The 17,060-nt window shown below is 40.1% G+C and overlaps 1 protein-coding gene across 3 annotated transcripts in view; it reads right to left on the reverse strand.

Moving 5' to 3' along the window:
- The window catches only part of SHC3 (SHC adaptor protein 3), a 113,583-nt gene that overhangs the window by 84,621 nt on the left and 11,902 nt on the right, over nt 1–17,060 (reverse strand). For all 3 annotated transcript variants that reach the window (XM_089662166.1, XM_089662165.1, XM_089662167.1), the window contains exon 3: nt 2,790–2,860. In XM_089662166.1, coding sequence (XP_089518292.1) covers nt 2,790–2,860 — 71 coding nt within the window. The remainder of the gene's footprint in view (nt 1–2,789; nt 2,861–17,060) is intronic.

A 17,060-nucleotide genomic window follows, 5' to 3' on the forward strand; every position in this document is an offset into this window, starting at 1 on the left:
TGAATTACACCAATCTTGTTTTTGAAATTATTTGCAATCTCGTAAGCAGTGAGTAAGTTACTGGGTGGAGGAGGAGGTGGAGAAAGTAGAGAGTTAAAAGTAGAGAACAGATGAAGAGGACAAGTGACAAAGTAGGCTTGTTTGGCAGCATGGAGGGAGGAATTGTATGTTAAGAAAGCATATTTCTATACGGTGAATGCTTGCTGAGATTTGGTTTTACATCACAATCACTCCAGTGCACGGCTATGTCTCTTAAGATTTCTGGTGTTGTCAGTCTGCCAAGGTTGTAACGGTCGGGGCCTGGTACTTCGTGTTGTTAGAGGAGCAAGTGAGTCTAGTGTGGATGAAAGCAAACAGTTGTAGACAGCAGTGGCCAGGTCAGGTCAGGGAAGGACAGGGGGGAGATTCTGTCATAGAGGCAGTCAGTTGCAGAGTGAAAAAGAGAAGGGTTTAAGTTGTGAAAGTTTCTGCGGGTAATTGTTTGCTGCTTGGAGGGATAGGTGTTTGAAGACAAGGACACTGTGAAGGTGATGAGATTGTGATCAGAGAGAGGAAAGGGGGTGTTTGTGAGGCTGTAGGGAGTGCAAAGATATGAGAAAACATAGTCTAATGTATTTCCATCAGAGTGAGTGGAGGACTGTATCCATTGTGTTAAGGCATATTGGAAGTACCTAAAATATTTAGGATATTTGCTTTAAAAACAGCTTTAATTGTTTGGAATGCTGTCACACAAGCCTTGAACTATGTGTAGTTAAAGTTTAGGCCCTGGTTCACACCGGTGTAACTTGTGATGTGATTTGACCATTTTAAATCACATGCCAAGTCGCACCCTATTGTCTGCAATGGAACTGTTCAAATAGGAGCGACTCTGACAGAGTCAGAGTCGCATTGATTTTGAAAGTAGTTCCTGCATTACTTTTGTGATTTATATGTCTTATTGGGCAGATTTCCCTACACTTCCTGTCTTACAGACACATCAAGAACTGAGAGGGAATCCCTCTAATGTGGCAGATGATATCTGAATAGGTGCCCCATTGGAAGATTTCCACTCTTTTCACTACAGCTTCACAGCTATTAACTATCGCAGCTCCCGAAGTTCAGCAACAGGAAGAGCACTGGGCATACCTGCATAGAAGACTTCTGTACGATCCAGCTGCCTGCATGATATGGGACATACTTTATTATAGGTAAGTTAGGTCACTAAATCTATAGAGTTTTTTTTTAGCTAAACTTAATCTTTAAAGGAATTGAGCATTGTTTTCTTTATCCATCAAGTAATGACTAAGCACGTGTTTGTGTGAAATGCGTTTACTGTTTCTCTGTCCTGTCTTGGAACTGTCATGTTATTATTATACTGTCTGTGAAGATACCAATAAAGGAATTTAATTCTGCTACACCGTAGCCAGTGCGGCCAACCTTCGTTTCTCTGCACTCTTTATTTATAATATTCAGAATTTTTTAAAATATATCTTGCTTTGTAAATATGTAACATTATTATTATTATACAGTATTTATAAAGCGCCAACAGTTCGCTCAGTGCTGTACATTACAAAGGGAGACAGAACATGCGACAGTATGAAAACAATACAATGTGATACACGAGGGGTTCGAGGGCCCTGCTCTTTCGAACTTACAATCTAGGAGGGAGGGGATAGTGGTACAGGAGGAGATAGCTGTGGGGGATGGAGTGGTAGGAAGAGTGGAGGAGGTCGGCAATTAGCAGGGGGTGGGGTAGGCTTCCCTGAAGAGGTGGGTTTTCAGGGTGCGCCTAAATGAGAGGAGAGTAGGTGATAGTCTGATGGATTGGGGTAGGGAGTTCCAGAAGATAGGTGATGTCCTGGAGAAATCCTGGAGGCGGGCATGGGAGGAGGAGACCAGGGAACTAGAGAGAAGGAGGTCTTGAGAGGAGCGGAGTGTGCGCGTTGGGTGGTACTTGGATATTAGGTCGGTGATGTAGTTTGGGGCAGTATGATGGACAGCTTTGTATGTCAGTGTTAGGATTTTGAATTTGATCCGTTGTGCAAACATTGTATATAATCAACTCCTTGTAGTGACTCATCCTTTATCAGAGGGTGTAGGCCAAGGTTTCTCAGACAAAGCTAGCCTCTAGGCAAACTGATACTGCTGCACTGTTTATATAACTCATGGTGCTCTGGAAATCATTTGTCATACATTAATGTTAGGTTCACACGACCACATGCTCTGAAAAGTGATCAGCGTTTTTTTGTTGTTCTCTTTTTTATCAAATGGCATTTTCTAAAGGAGATGATGTGCCACAACCACAAGCCAAGCATTTGGCTCACAGTTGTGAGGTGGCTCCATTGATTAGAATGGCCAGTGCCATCTACCCACTTGGCATGCAGCATTAAAATTACTGTTGTTTCTCCTTTGGGTGGGCATTCAGGAGAGGTAAAATTACAGCTCCACCACCTGTTTTTACCACATACCATATCTCCCCCGTCCCCTGCCGCCTGTATGAAAGAAGCCTTGGTGCTTATTTTTATTTGTGAAATAAAGACTATATATATATATATATATATATATATATATATATATATATATATATATATATAAAATGTATAGATACAATATATATATATAGATTTTATTTTAATTATTTTTTTTTTTTTTCTATAGCATAGAAAATTATTTCTAACTCCTCAACAACCAGGAGTTTGTTGGTGTAATATGTTGACATTAAAATGGTTGAGAGTGACATTTTAACCAGTTATTGTAGCCCTTTTGCTATTTTTTGTTTGGAAAAGAAGAGAGGCCATTGACACTCTTACCTTGTTATTTGAGTTCTTGTGTTAAAATCTAAAGATCTCATGGACCGCAATACCTCTATGCATCCCAAGTACTGCAAGAAAAAAAATAAGCAAAATGTTACAAAATAGGAACTGCAAGGGCCTAAAAGAAAAAAATATGATCACAATTGCCACACTATAAAGTAATTAACCAATAACACAAAGTGTTCAGGAAGTTGGCCTTTTTTAACATCACCATATGTATATAGATAATGCACTTATCCTCAGCATCTAACCAGAAATTATCTGTGTAGTGTAGTCACACCAAACTGTTACTGCACCCTCTTAGTTTCAATCTGATATAAAGAGTGCATGTTCAAAATATAGAAGGTTCAATCATTTAGGAGGAAGGAGTTCTAAATAGTTATGTTGTTTTTTAAAAAAAAACTCCTAACTTGAATGTAAAAATGAAACAAATCTGGATGTTAAACTTGTAGAAAATGGTTGCCAATTTGAAAAGCTTCTGTAGTAATGGAAGTGGTAGTTATCTCAATGTATGATATCCCTCGTCCTCTCAGCTCAGGGGTGTAAACCTCCTTCACCTTCCCAGGGGAACACGCACAATGTTCATAGGGCCCCCAGATGTTGAAGGGTTGAGTGGTTTCTACAGGCTGTACTGGGGAGGGGGTGATGTCAGCAGAGGGAGGAAAAAGTGGGCAGAAAGCCCAAAACGTCCAAGCTTAGCCTCTCCTTCTCTCTGCATGTCCCTACAAATGCAAGAAGGGGAACTGTGACAAGGGGAGCAGTGGTGGAATATGCAAAGCAGCATTGCTAGCGGGCAGAAAGGTGCAGTGTCAAGGTTGTTGGGGAGATGCTACATACAGCTTATAAAGTACACACAGCCACTGCGACTGTTGGTGTAGTAAATAGTTTGTTTGGATCAGCTTGGTCCAAATGGCTTATTTAAAGTTAAATGCAATATATGTAAGTTAGTGAGCGCACTCTGAAAAGCGACCAATGCACTAAAAGGAACCACAAAACCTTCCTACTAGAATCATAAAACGGAGTGCAGCGCTACGTAAATATTAGACAAATAAACCTTTAACATATAGGAATATAAGCAACTAAAAAGGTTACAAGAGGCTGCTATGAGCAATCATAAAAAGCACCCAAACAAGCACTGACCAGTACAAATCAAGTGTAGGCTGACGGACCTCCTGATCCAGCGGCGTGACGTCAAGGTGTGCAAGGGCTCCTCCTAGATGCGTTTCGTGTAAACACACATCTGCAGTAGGGGTGATGCCATTGTAACCTTTTTAGTTGCTTATGTACGTCATTGTTCTTATTTGATACAATAAATTTATTATTCATAATACTACACTATGAGCACCTTTATTCCCCATACCTGGCACTGAGCCTCCACACCTCAGCACCAGTATTTCAGGCACTGCTGCAGACCTGAGGATTAAGCACAATGTGACCAGACCTGTATCCTTCTTATATACCATTGAGGGACCACCAGAGGATCCTAGCACCAGGCTGTTTCTACCCGGGACCCCAGGATGCATGTGATCTAGATATGCACAATGATATTGTGCTTCTGGTGAGTAGGCAATCTATTCATACCTCTACAACAGAACATCGGACCATACTCACAGTGATTGACATTTTGTGTTGGACTACATAACTCATATTATGATGTTATAAGTGGACTTATATCAATCACATATTCCTTTATGTTAAAGGTTTATTTGTCTAATATTTACGTAGCGCTGCACTCCCTGTTTTATGATTAAAGTTAAATGCAACCTGGAGATTAGTTTTAATAAGTTTATGGGCAGCACAGTGGCTAAATGGTTAGCACTTCAGCCTGACAGTACTCGGGTTGTTGGTTCGAATCCCAGCCACGTCACCACCTGCCTAGACTTTGCATGTTCTCCCTGTGCCTGCATGGGTTTCCTCCAGGTACTCCGGCTTCCTCCCACACTCCAAAGACATGCTAGCAGGTTAATTAGATCCTGTCTAAATTGGCCCTAGTATGTGTATGTATGAATGTAAGTTAGGGACCTTAGATTGTACACCCCTTTAGGGTTAGGGACTGATGTGAATGTACAATATATAAAGTTGTGTTCAAAATAATAGCAGTCAGACATCACTAACCTGATCAATCCCTGTTTTTGGTAGAAATGATATTTCTACATGGCAAATAATTTACTAGCAGGTGTAGTAGAGTAATAGAAATCCAACAGACCCAACAGTCATGACATGCATGCTGCTGATTCTGTGTAATTGAATCACTAATTGAAAGGGGCATGTTCAAAATAATAGCAGTGTGGAGTTCTATTAGTGAGGTCATTCATTCTTTGAAAAACAGGTGGCAATTATTGCCCTTATTTAAGGAAGGAAGGCAGCAAATGTTGTACATGCTGGTTACAGTGCATTTCTCTCTGAAATTCTGAGGAAAATGGGTCCTTCCAGACATTGTTCAGAAGAACAGCGTACCTTGATTAAAAAGTTGATTGGAGAGGGGAAAACATATTGCAGAAAATGGTAGGCTGCTCAGCTAAAATGATCGCAGATGCTTTAAAATGGCAACCAAAACCTGAAAGACGTGGAAGAAAGCGAAAAACTACCATTCGAATAAATAGAAGAATAGCCAAAATGGCAAGGACTCAGCCAACAATCAGCTCCAGGAAGATCAAAGAAGGTCTAAAGTTACCTGTGAGTACTGTTACAATTAGAAGACGCCTATGTGAAGCCAAGCTATCTACAAGAAGCCCCCGCAAAGTCCCACTGTTGAAAAAAAGACGTGCTGAAGAGGTTACAATTTGCCAAAGAGCACATTGACTGGCCTAAAGAGAAATGGCGCAACATTTTGTGGACTGATGAAAGTAAGATTGTTCTTTTTTGGTCTAGTGGCCGGAGACAGTTTGTCAGACGATCCCCAAACACTGAATTCAAGCCACAGTACACTGTGAAGACAGTGAAGCATGGCTGCTCAAGCATCATGATATGGGGATGTTTCTCATACTACGGTGTTGGGCCTATTTATCGCATACCAGGGATCATGGATCAGTTTGATTACATCAGAATACTTGAAGAGGTCATGCTGCCTTATGCTGAAGAGGAAATGCCCTTGAAATGGGTGTTCCAACAAGAAAACGACCCCAAACACACCAGTAAATGTGCAACATCTTGGTTCCAGACCAACAAGATTGACGTTATGGAGTGGCCAGCCCAATCCCCGGATCTTAATACAATAGAAAACTTGTGGGGTGACATCAAAAATGCAGTTTCTGAGGCAAAACCCAGAAATAGAGAAGAACTGTGGAATGTAGTCCAATCATCCTGGGCTGGAATACCTGTTCACAGGTGCCAGAAGTTGGTTGACTCCATGCAACACAGATGTACAGCAGTTCTCAGAAACAGTGCTTATACAACTAAATATTCATTAAATGATTCAAAGGAAAGCAAAATCTTCAAACATTTTTCAGTTTATATAGTGAATGTTTGAGTTTGTAAAGAAGAATACAAACACTGCTATTTTTTTGAACAGTCTAATATTCACTTTTCTTCAATTTTTTTAGAAGAACAACACAAATTTGATATATTTTTCTTCATGTTTTGATTTGGAATAGAATGTGTAGTGTTCCCAATGCATTTGTGTGTATGGAAATAAAAGCTATTAGAAGGATTTTGAGCTTTATTCACTTTTTTCAACACACTGCTATTATTTTGAACACAACTGTATGTAAAGTGCTGCGTAAATTGACGGCGCTATATAAGTACCTGAAATAAATAAAAGTTGGATGGTTTTATTAGTAAAGGCTAAGTTCATCCAAGTTCCAAGCTTTCTTTTTTACTCCTGTAGCAGCGGTGGCTGAGCTCAACGGGAGGATAGCACACTATACTTGCACTAGATTCAAATGAGGGAGAGCGCTTGTTTTTGTGTGCCCCAGGCAACAGGCCCCTGTCCTAGAATGTTGTACATAATATGTAAGCTGGGAGGCTGATGTCCTCTTGCCCCTTTGCTTACATGGTTAACGATTCAGCAAATGACAGGGCTGGGTGACATCACTTGCTAAGGATGCGCAGGGTGTCTGAAAAAAAACTGACAGAAGAAGCTGTCAGATATAGCAGCAGTAGAAAAAAATTCTACTATATATATATTAGTGTTTGGCTCTTGCCAAAAGAGCTAAAGGTCCAGCATTCAAACAAATGCCTGAATGTTCGAACCTGTGTTCTGACAAAACCAAGAGCAGAATTCAGGTGTCAGAAATATTTGTGACACTGTAACCTCTTACATACTTAACAGTAGAGATACAACTGTAGACCATTCTGGAACTATAGAGGGATCATAAACATGTATAATTGTATTTTGACATAACGGAAGAGGAGCAGATTTTGCAAAAGGCTCATAAATGCTGAAATTACCGAAAACTAGGCTACAGGCTACTTTAACCCCTTCATGCCTAATTTTTCAACGTTGACATGTGTTAGTAAAACCGTACATATCATCACAACTACTTTGTACATCCAGGTGGATTATACCTTGTTTTTTTCAGGACAAATTGGGCTTTCATTTGGTGGTTAATGGTAATGGATATCTCTGGATTGTTTTTATTATCAAAGGAAAACTGGCCCAGAACACAAAAAAATATATTTTTTTTTAATTTAGCTGTGTGTTTCTTCTTACTACCATAACCTACCACCAAAGAACAACCAAAAATAAATTCTCCAGCTCTTGATGATTGCAGAGATACCATATATGTGTATGTTATTTGTTGTTTGTACCCGTACTACAACCCACAAACAATAGTGCGCATTTTTTTTAACCTAAAATACTGACACTAATACCAATTAAAAAAAAAAAATCCTGACCTTTGACCCTGACCTTTTGACCTTGACCCTTGAACCCGACCTTGACCCAAACACTTACCCTGGCACTGAACTAGATCAAACCTTGATCTAGGTATTTTTTCTTTATTTTTTCTTTTATTTTTTAATATTTATTTATTTATTTGTTTTTTAAACAAACATTTTTCCCCCCTCAGATATGCTGAGAACAAAGTAACACATCATATCAGAAGATTAAGTTAAAGGATAAATAAACCTAAGAATATTATTACAGCCTACTATTCCTTAGATGTTGAGGGAAACTTTTGTTTTCATTCTTCAGGCCAAGAACGTTTTCAGCAAGTACAGAAAATGTCTACTAATCTTGCTAGAAATGCAGTGCCCTTGTCCCCTCCTGTGAGCTGCACTAAAGACAAACAAATGGTATCTGTAAGCTACTAATCGCCCCATGCTCCATGTAATTGAGATGAACAAAGGCAGATGTGGTAGTATTCTTGGAATAATAGAAAAGAAGGAGCAGCCAATGTACAAAAGAAAGCACTTTTGATGGTAGATTAAAAGGCATTTATTGAGTGTAAGGACAAGTACATCAAGCCAACGCGTTTTGGGAGAAAAGACTCTCTCAGGGCTATTAAACAAATACAAAAATATACAGAGAATCAAATTCCAAAACAATCTTTCCAGCCTCTTACCATCCCACAACAGCAGCCTCATACAGTATAATCACCCCCTAACTTTCCTTCTTCAATGCTTCATTTGCCAACAGAAATCTAGAAAATATATAACTGGAGTGGGAATTTTTCCCATTTAATAACAGGTTGGTCCATAACTATTTTTTGCTTCACATTCACGCACGGCTTTACATTGTCTATCATCAGGGCCCTCTGTTTCCTCTTGTACCAAATTGTATTGTAACTGTAATGTCTCCCTTTATATTGTAAAGCGCTGCGCAAACTGTTGGCGCTATATAAATCCTGTATAATAATAATAATAATAATCATCTATGTCACAGTAATATCTACACACTGATTTATATCCCTTAAGACCCGACCTATTAGCGCAATCCACACACATTTCCATTGCAGAGTCCTTTAGGCTCGATGATCACTATTATTAGTGTTGGTATCACTATTACTATTCAAAATATTGTTATTTCATTTTATTTTATTTTTATTGGGTTTATCTGCAGATTTCCTCTCAGCTCAATGATTACGATTACTATTGACATTATTATCATTACCATTGATTTGTTTTCTATTTTGATTATTTCCATTCTGATTATTTTGATCATGATCAGGATCTCTTGACTTATATATTTATTTTAATTGTAATATATATATATATATTTTTTGCATTTTTTTAAATTTTTATTTTACTTTGATATTTTTGCCTCTACATAATCGACATAATGTTCTAATATACAGTATATATATGTGTGTGTGTATGTGTTTTATATACATACTGTTTTTTTTGTTCTCTCATATATTTGTTTCTCTGTATATTTTTTTAATTTGTTTAAAAGCCCTGAAGAACAGAGAGTCTTTTCTCCCAAAACAGGTTGGCTTGATGTACTTGTTGTTACTCTCAATAAATGCCTCTTAATCTACCATCAAAAGTGCATTGTTTTAGATATAAGGTGCTCCTTCTTTCCTATTATTCCAAGTATACGTGTGAAAATGACCTCAAGGCCATACCAGAAAGGCAGCAGCCCAGACCTTAAGAGGGTTTACCGCCAATATCCACCATTGGGTACAACTGGCTGGAGGGACGTTTCCCTACCCACCCAATCACCCACCCACGTACGACTAGTGACTGATCTAGTCAGTCCAGCGCAGTCTTCAGCACATGGCTCCCCCCATAGATACAGTGGAGGAGTAAGAATAGCCACCCAGAGACAGGAAGTATATTATTTGCAGGATTACCAGTTGAAAATAAAGAATAAATGATTGTGAAAACCAATGCAGCCACAACATCTAAGGACTGGTAAGTTGCAATACAAAATATATATTTTTTTATTTAGATAAGCTTTAAACATGGAATGTATTTTGAGTGGCATAAAAAGATTAGACAAGATCAGTCAGTGCCCCCTTTAGAGACCCCCCCCATTAGGTCAGTATCCCTTTACAACAGTGCTTCCCTTAGAGACCCAAAAAACTAAAAATTAAAAACCAACCCCCCTTATAATTAATTCATATGTGAAAAAATATTTGGAAAACGCCCAAGGGTAATCCAAGTAGTAATCCAATCTTATTTAAACATATATACTGTGCAATCTTGATATATATATAATACTATATGAATGATGGTGGAAACCTCCAAGCCATTCCAAAATGTGATATTAGGGTTTTTTTCCTCCCCTCCAGTGTGTACCCTGTGAAAAGTGTGTCACTGGTTGCTAGCAATTTACTGCTTGCAAAGGGGATCGCTGAGGGGGAGGCGCCTGGCGGGGGAGAAAGCAGAGAGCACAGGAAGGTGGCACAGCTGATAGGAGTGGAGCCCAGTGCCGGAACTTGGTCCAGCCATCTGGGGGCCCTCCTCCACCATGGTGTAACTCCAGGGCCCGGTCGACCGTTGTGACCCTGGTAGTTCTGTCACTATTGCTGACCATTATTCTGCCATCAACATAACATACTGAAAATGTGTGGAGAAGTACTGTATAGCACAGCAATGGGCAAACGACCTTTTAATCCGGCCCGCAGAGCTAGGCTTCTCTCACAGTCCGCCCTGAAGACCGGTGTAGCATGAAAATCTGTCTCCTATGAGGATCTGTCCCCCTCGACGTATCTGTGCCGGAGATCGCCGATCGGCTGCTAATGCCTGAAACTGGCACATGCGCAGATACGTCGAGGGGGACAGATCCTCATAGGAGACAGATTTTTATGCTACACCGGAACGGCGCGGGAACACGGCGAGAGGAACGCGCGGAGCAAAGGTAAGTGAATTGACACAGGGGGGACTTAATATGGGGGATGAATTAATATTGGGAATGAATTACTATATGGGGGATGAATTACTATAGGGGGGATGAATTACTATATGGGGGATGAATTAATATGGGGGATGAATTAATATGGGGAATGAATTACTATAGGGGGAATGAATTACTATATGGGGGATGAATTACTATGGGGGATGAATTACTATAGGGGGATGAATTACTATGGGGGATGAATTACTATAGGGGGGATGAATTACTATATGGGGGATGAATTACTATATGGGGGATGAATTACTATGGGGGATGAATTACTATATGGGGGATGAATTACTATGGGGGATGAATTACTATATGGGGGGTGAATTACTATATGGGGGATGAATTACTATGGGGGATGAATTACTATATGGGGGATGAATTACTATGGGGGTGAATTACTATATGGGGGATGAATTACTATATGGGGGATGAATTACTATATGGGGGATGAATTACTATGGGGGATGAATTACTATATGGGGGATGAATTACTATATGGGGGATGAATTACTATGGGGGATGAATTACTATAGGGGGGATGAATTACTATAGGGGGGATGAATTACTATATGGGGGATGAATTACTATGGGGGATGAATTACTATGGGGGATGAATTACTATATGGGGGATGAATTACTATGGGGGATGAATTACTATATGGGGGATGAATTACTATGGGGGATGAATTACTATATGGGGGATGAATTACTATAGGGGGGATGAATTACTATATGGGGGATGAATTACTATGGGGGATGAATTACTATGGGGGATGAATTACTATATGGGGGATGAATTACTATGGGGGATGAATTACTATATGGGGGATGAATTACTATGGGGGATGAATTACTATATGGGGGATGAATTACTATGGGGGATGAATTACTATGGGGGGGTGAATTACTATGAGGGGATGAATTACTATATGGGGGATGAATTACTATGGGGGATGAATTACTATATGGGGGATTAATTACTATGGGGGATGAATTACTATGGGGGATGAATTACTATGGGGGGGTGAATTACTATGGGGGGATGAATTACTATATGGGGGATGAATTACTATGGGGGATGAATTACTATGGGGGATGAATTACTATATGGGGGATGAATTACTATGGGGGATGAATTACTATGGGGGATGAATTACTATATGGGGGATGAATTACTATATGGGGGATGAATTACTATGGGGGATGAATTACTATATGGGGGATGAATTACTATGGGGGATGAATTACTATGGGGGGGTGAATTACTATGAGGGGATGAATTACTATATGGGGGATGAATTACTATGGGGGATGAATTACTATATGGGGGATTAATTACTATGGGGGATGAATTACTATGGGGGATGAATTACTATGGGGGGGTGAATTACTATGGGGGGATGAATTACTATATGGGGGATGAATTACTATGGGGGATGAATTACTATATGGGGGATGAATTACTATGGGGGATGAATTACTATGGGGGATGAATTACTATATGGGGGATGAAGTACTATGGGGGATGAATTACTATATGGGGGATGAATTACTATGGGGGATGAATTACTATATGGGGGATGAAATACTATGGGGGATGAATTACTATATGGGGGATGAATTACTATGGGGGATGAATTACTATGGGGGGGTGAATTACTATGAGGGGATGAATTACTATATGGGGGATGAATTACTATGGGGGATGAATTACTATATGGGGGATTAATTACTATGGGGGATGAATTACTATGGGGGATGAATTACTATAGGGGGGATGAATTACTATAGGGGGGATGAATTACTATATGGGGGATGAATTACTATGGGGGATGAATTACTATGGGGGATGAATTACTATATGGGGGATGAATTACTATGGGGGATGAATTACTATATGGGGGATGAATTACTATGGGGGATGAATTACTATGGGGGATGAATTACTATATGGGGGATGAATTACTATGGGGGATGAATTACTATATGGGGGATGAATTACTATGGGGGATGAATTACTATGGGGGGGTGAATAACTATGAGGGGATGAATTACTATATGGGGGATGAATTACTATGGGGGATGAATTACTATATGGGGGATTAATTACTAAGGGGGATGAATTACTATGGGGGGGTGAATTACTATGGGGGGATGAATTACTATATGGGGGATGAATTACTATGAGGGATGAATTACTATGGGGGATGAATTACTATATGGGGGATGAATTACTATGGGGGATGAATTAGTATATGGGGGATGAATTACTATGGGGGATGAATTACTATATGGGGGATGAATTACTATGGGGGATGAATTACTATGGGGGGGTGAATTACTATGAGGGGATGAATTACTATATGGGGGATGAATTACTATGGGGGATGAATTACTATATGGGGGATTAATTACTATGGGGGATGAATTACTATGGGGGATGAATTACTATGGGGGGGTGAATTACTATGGGGGGATGAATTACTATATGGGGGATGAATTACTATATGGGGGATGAATTACTATGGGGGATGAATTACTATGGGGGATGAATTACTATATGGGGGATGAAGTACTATGGGGGATGAATTACTATATGGGGGATGAATTACTATGGGGGATGAATTACTATGGGGGGGTGAATTACTATGGGGGGATGAATTACTATATGGGGGATGAATTACTATGGGGGATGAATTACTATATGGGGGATTAATTACTATGCTTACTATGGGGGAATATTACTATACTTACAATGGATGACACATACACATAATTCATCTACTCTTGGTCCGGCCCCCGGGTCCAATATATGAACCCATTGCGGCCCCCAAGTCAAAAAGTTTGCCCACCCCTGGTATAGCATATAGAATATGATCTCACCTTTGAAAGGTTTATTACTCCTGTTAAAGGGCATTTTGTTTCCAGAAGTTGAAGGATCTGAATAACAAAAAATGTAAAGAGACCCTCTTGCTAGACTATTCATTTTAACAGAAAATTTCCAATAAGATTATATGGAATTTAAAGCAGTATTAAACTCAAAAACAAAAATATAATATATTGCAACTAATTCTTATATGTATTGGCTGCATTGGTTTACTTTTTGGGGGGCTTGTTTTCCTTTATTTTCAACTGGTGATCCAGCCAGTAACACACTTCTTGTCTTAAGGTGACTCCACTCTGGATGGAGGAGCAATGGAGAACTTTTGGACAGCAGCATTGTCAAGCTGGGGAGAGGGTAGTGTAAGGCTGGCCATACATTATACAATTTTCTTGAGATTTTTGGTTTAGATTTACCAAAAACCATATAATAGGAGGTCATACCTAACAACACTTTCAATTGTATCCAATTAGGCAGGCCCTTGCACTACATAGTTGAAGGTAAATCTAAAGGAAATTGGGCAGAAATTGAACAGACAATTGTATAGTGTATGGCCAGCCTTAGATACACTAACAGATTTAGATGGACTTCCCTAACAAATTAAAGCCAAACACCTAATAGCACTTTTAGAGCAGTTACAGCAACAGTTTTTTCCATTTTAGATAATCGTTTTACTTAACCACCTCCCATCCGGCCTTTGTATATAAACGGCCGGACGGTGGCAGTGCAGGGTCGGGTGGCTGTTTACAAACAGCCTCCCCGCACCCTGCTTGTGTGCGCTCCCAGGGAGCGCGCAGCACCGCAATCCGGTACCCACTGTTTCCTCCAGATACAGTGGAACAACAATCGTCATACGGGATCTCTCTGCGAGGTGCCGATCATGTGATCACTGATTGGGCAATCAGTGATCACATGCAGAGTAGTAAGCAAGATATCACTTCTGACATCATTGCTTACTACGTGTGAAATCTGTGAATGGTCATAGAGGTCACATGGTACAAGGCTATTCATGACAGCCTTGTACCATGTGACAAGCTGTGACCAATCACAGCTCTTACAGTAGTTCTCAATGGCTGCAAAAATGCAGCCAGAGGGAAGGAGAAATGATTGCTTTTAGAGCCTATATGGGTGTAAAATCAATTAGCGTAAAAAAAAAAAAATCTTCATCACCCCCCCACAAGTAGTACAGTGTCACCATGGTGACACTGTACTGCTAGACTGACAATATGTAAAAAAAAAAAAAAAACATAAATAATAAATAATAATAGGGCAGCACAGTGGTTAAATGGTTAGCACTTCCGCCTGGCAGTACTAGGGTCGTTGGTCGAATCCCAGCCACGGCACCACCTGCCTGGAGTTTGCATGTTCTCCCTGTGCCTGCGTGGGTTTCCTCCCACACTCCAAAGACATGCTGGTAGGTTAATTGGATCCTGTCTAAATTGGCCCTAGTATGTGTATGTATGAATGTAATTTAGGGACCTTAGATTGTACACCCCTTGAGGGTTAGGGACTGATGTGAATGTACAATATATATGTGTAAAGCGCTGCGTAAATTGACAGTGCTATATAAGTACCTGAAATAAATAAATAATAATATTAAAAAAAAATAAAAATGTAAAAAAAAAATGTTTAAAAATTATAATTTTTGGATATAAACTAATTTGGGTTTTTTTTTGTTTACTAAAAACAAATTCACTCATTCAAAGTGTGATAGCACTGAAAGCGGAAAATTGGCCTGGACAGGAAGGGGGTAAAAGTGTCCAGATTTGAAGTGGTTAAATTATTAAATAAACTGCTAGCAACCACATTATTTTAGTTTTTTATGTTTACTCCCCCCCCCCCCCCCTGAAAGATTTCAGTTTGTTTTTCAATTGAGTTGTACAGTTTATAGGTCACATTAAAGGTAGAAAAAGTTCTGAAATTATTTATCTTTGTCTCATTTTTTTACATCACAGAGACTTGACATTTTAACAGGGGTGTGTAGACTTTTTCCATCCACTGTATATGCTTTGTCTCAACCCTTTAACTGACACTTTTTGATGGACAGTTAGTTCTGTTAAAGGACCAGACTTACTGCCTGGATCTACAGGTGAAAATAAAGGAAAACATGCACAAAAAATCCCAAACAAATACAGTCGCCACATTCCACCAAAGAGGAATCAGTGCTCCTTAAAGAGACTGCTGCTGATTTTTTTTTCTGTCAACATTTTTGTACAGAAGTTGTCCTCAGGTTTTACAGTTCCTTGGGCATTCCATATACCCCTAGACCCAATCCAAGTTGTTAATTCCTAATAAAAACAACAAAACCAAGCTCAAGGACTGTTTTACTAACTCTAGCAGCAAGCGTGGAAAAATGTGTGTTGCCTGGCTGTGCAGAGCTTAAGGGGGAGCCAAAGATTCAGTAGCCCTTAAGAGGGTTGCACTACAATAGTATTGTGCTTTGTACATTTGTATCCATGTTCCCAAACAATAAAAAGCAGACAAAGCCCAATCTGTGCTTTAAAGCGGTATTAAAGCCAAAACCAAAAATCATCGTCAGATGTGGTGGCTGCATTAGCTTTCTTCCCTAAGGCTTTTTTCCCGTTTTCACCTGGTGATCTGGCCAGCAACACACCTCCTGTATCAAAGTGCCTCAACTCTGGATTAAGGAGTGCAGGGGGCACCTTTGGACAGCAGCATTTTCAGTCGGGGTGAGTGTTAGACATACTAGCAAATTTAAATACACTAACAAATTGAAGACAAACTCCACCTAATGCTTTATAAACAAACAGTTACAGCAAACAGTTTTTTCTCCTCTTGGGATAAGGTTTTTACATGTAGAGCTGATCGTTTTAAGCAGCTCTGCTAGTTTTAAGTGGTTTGTCTCATCTCTGTAAGGCTACGTTCACACTAGCGTTGTGTGCAGGTGGCAGAGAGGCATTTGGGAAGCGTTTTTACCGCTTCCCAAATGCCTTGGACAATTCTGCACATTGCAGCACATGGTGCTGTTCTAACGGGAGCGTTAGCGTTGCGTCGCGGCAAAACGGACGCCTCTGGTCAAGTCAGGAGGCGTTGAAGCCTCCTATTCTAGTCTATGGTGCCGCTCTGCAAATACCCGGCTGGAGTTTGCGGTGCAGTTGCAACGCGATTGCGGGGCGTTTGTGGAGCGGTAACACCATTCAAACTTCATTATAGGCGTTTGTGGGGCGTTTTTAACGCTCGGCAAAAGGCTAGTAACCGCCGCTAAACCGCGCATGTGGTGTTTGCCGAGCGTTAAAAAATACTCCGCAAACGCCGGACCAACGCTTGCCAAACGCTATAGGGGCGTTTGGCAAGCGTTGGTAAAACAGTCAAGTGTGAACAAGCCCTAACTCATACCCCTGCTAAGCTGCACAGGTTTTAGCCGTTGGTGCCCAAGACCTGTTATAGGGGCTGTCCAGATAGGGACACACATCTTCATATCTTTTGAAGCTGCAGGGCACTTAAACATCTTTGTGTCACCTCCGTGCCTTGATTGGTCCATACCTTGTTCAGTGTAATTGATACATTCTTACCACATTGAGAGTGTGATACTATTCGTAAAGGTGTGTGGATGTATTGTCTAAACTTGATTTTGGAA

This window comes from Staurois parvus, unplaced genomic scaffold (assembly GCF_062004578.1).
Source record: "Staurois parvus isolate SC_StPar_1 unplaced genomic scaffold, SC_StPar_1.0 ptg001432l, whole genome shotgun sequence".
Taxonomy (NCBI): domain Eukaryota; kingdom Metazoa; phylum Chordata; class Amphibia; order Anura; family Ranidae; genus Staurois; species Staurois parvus.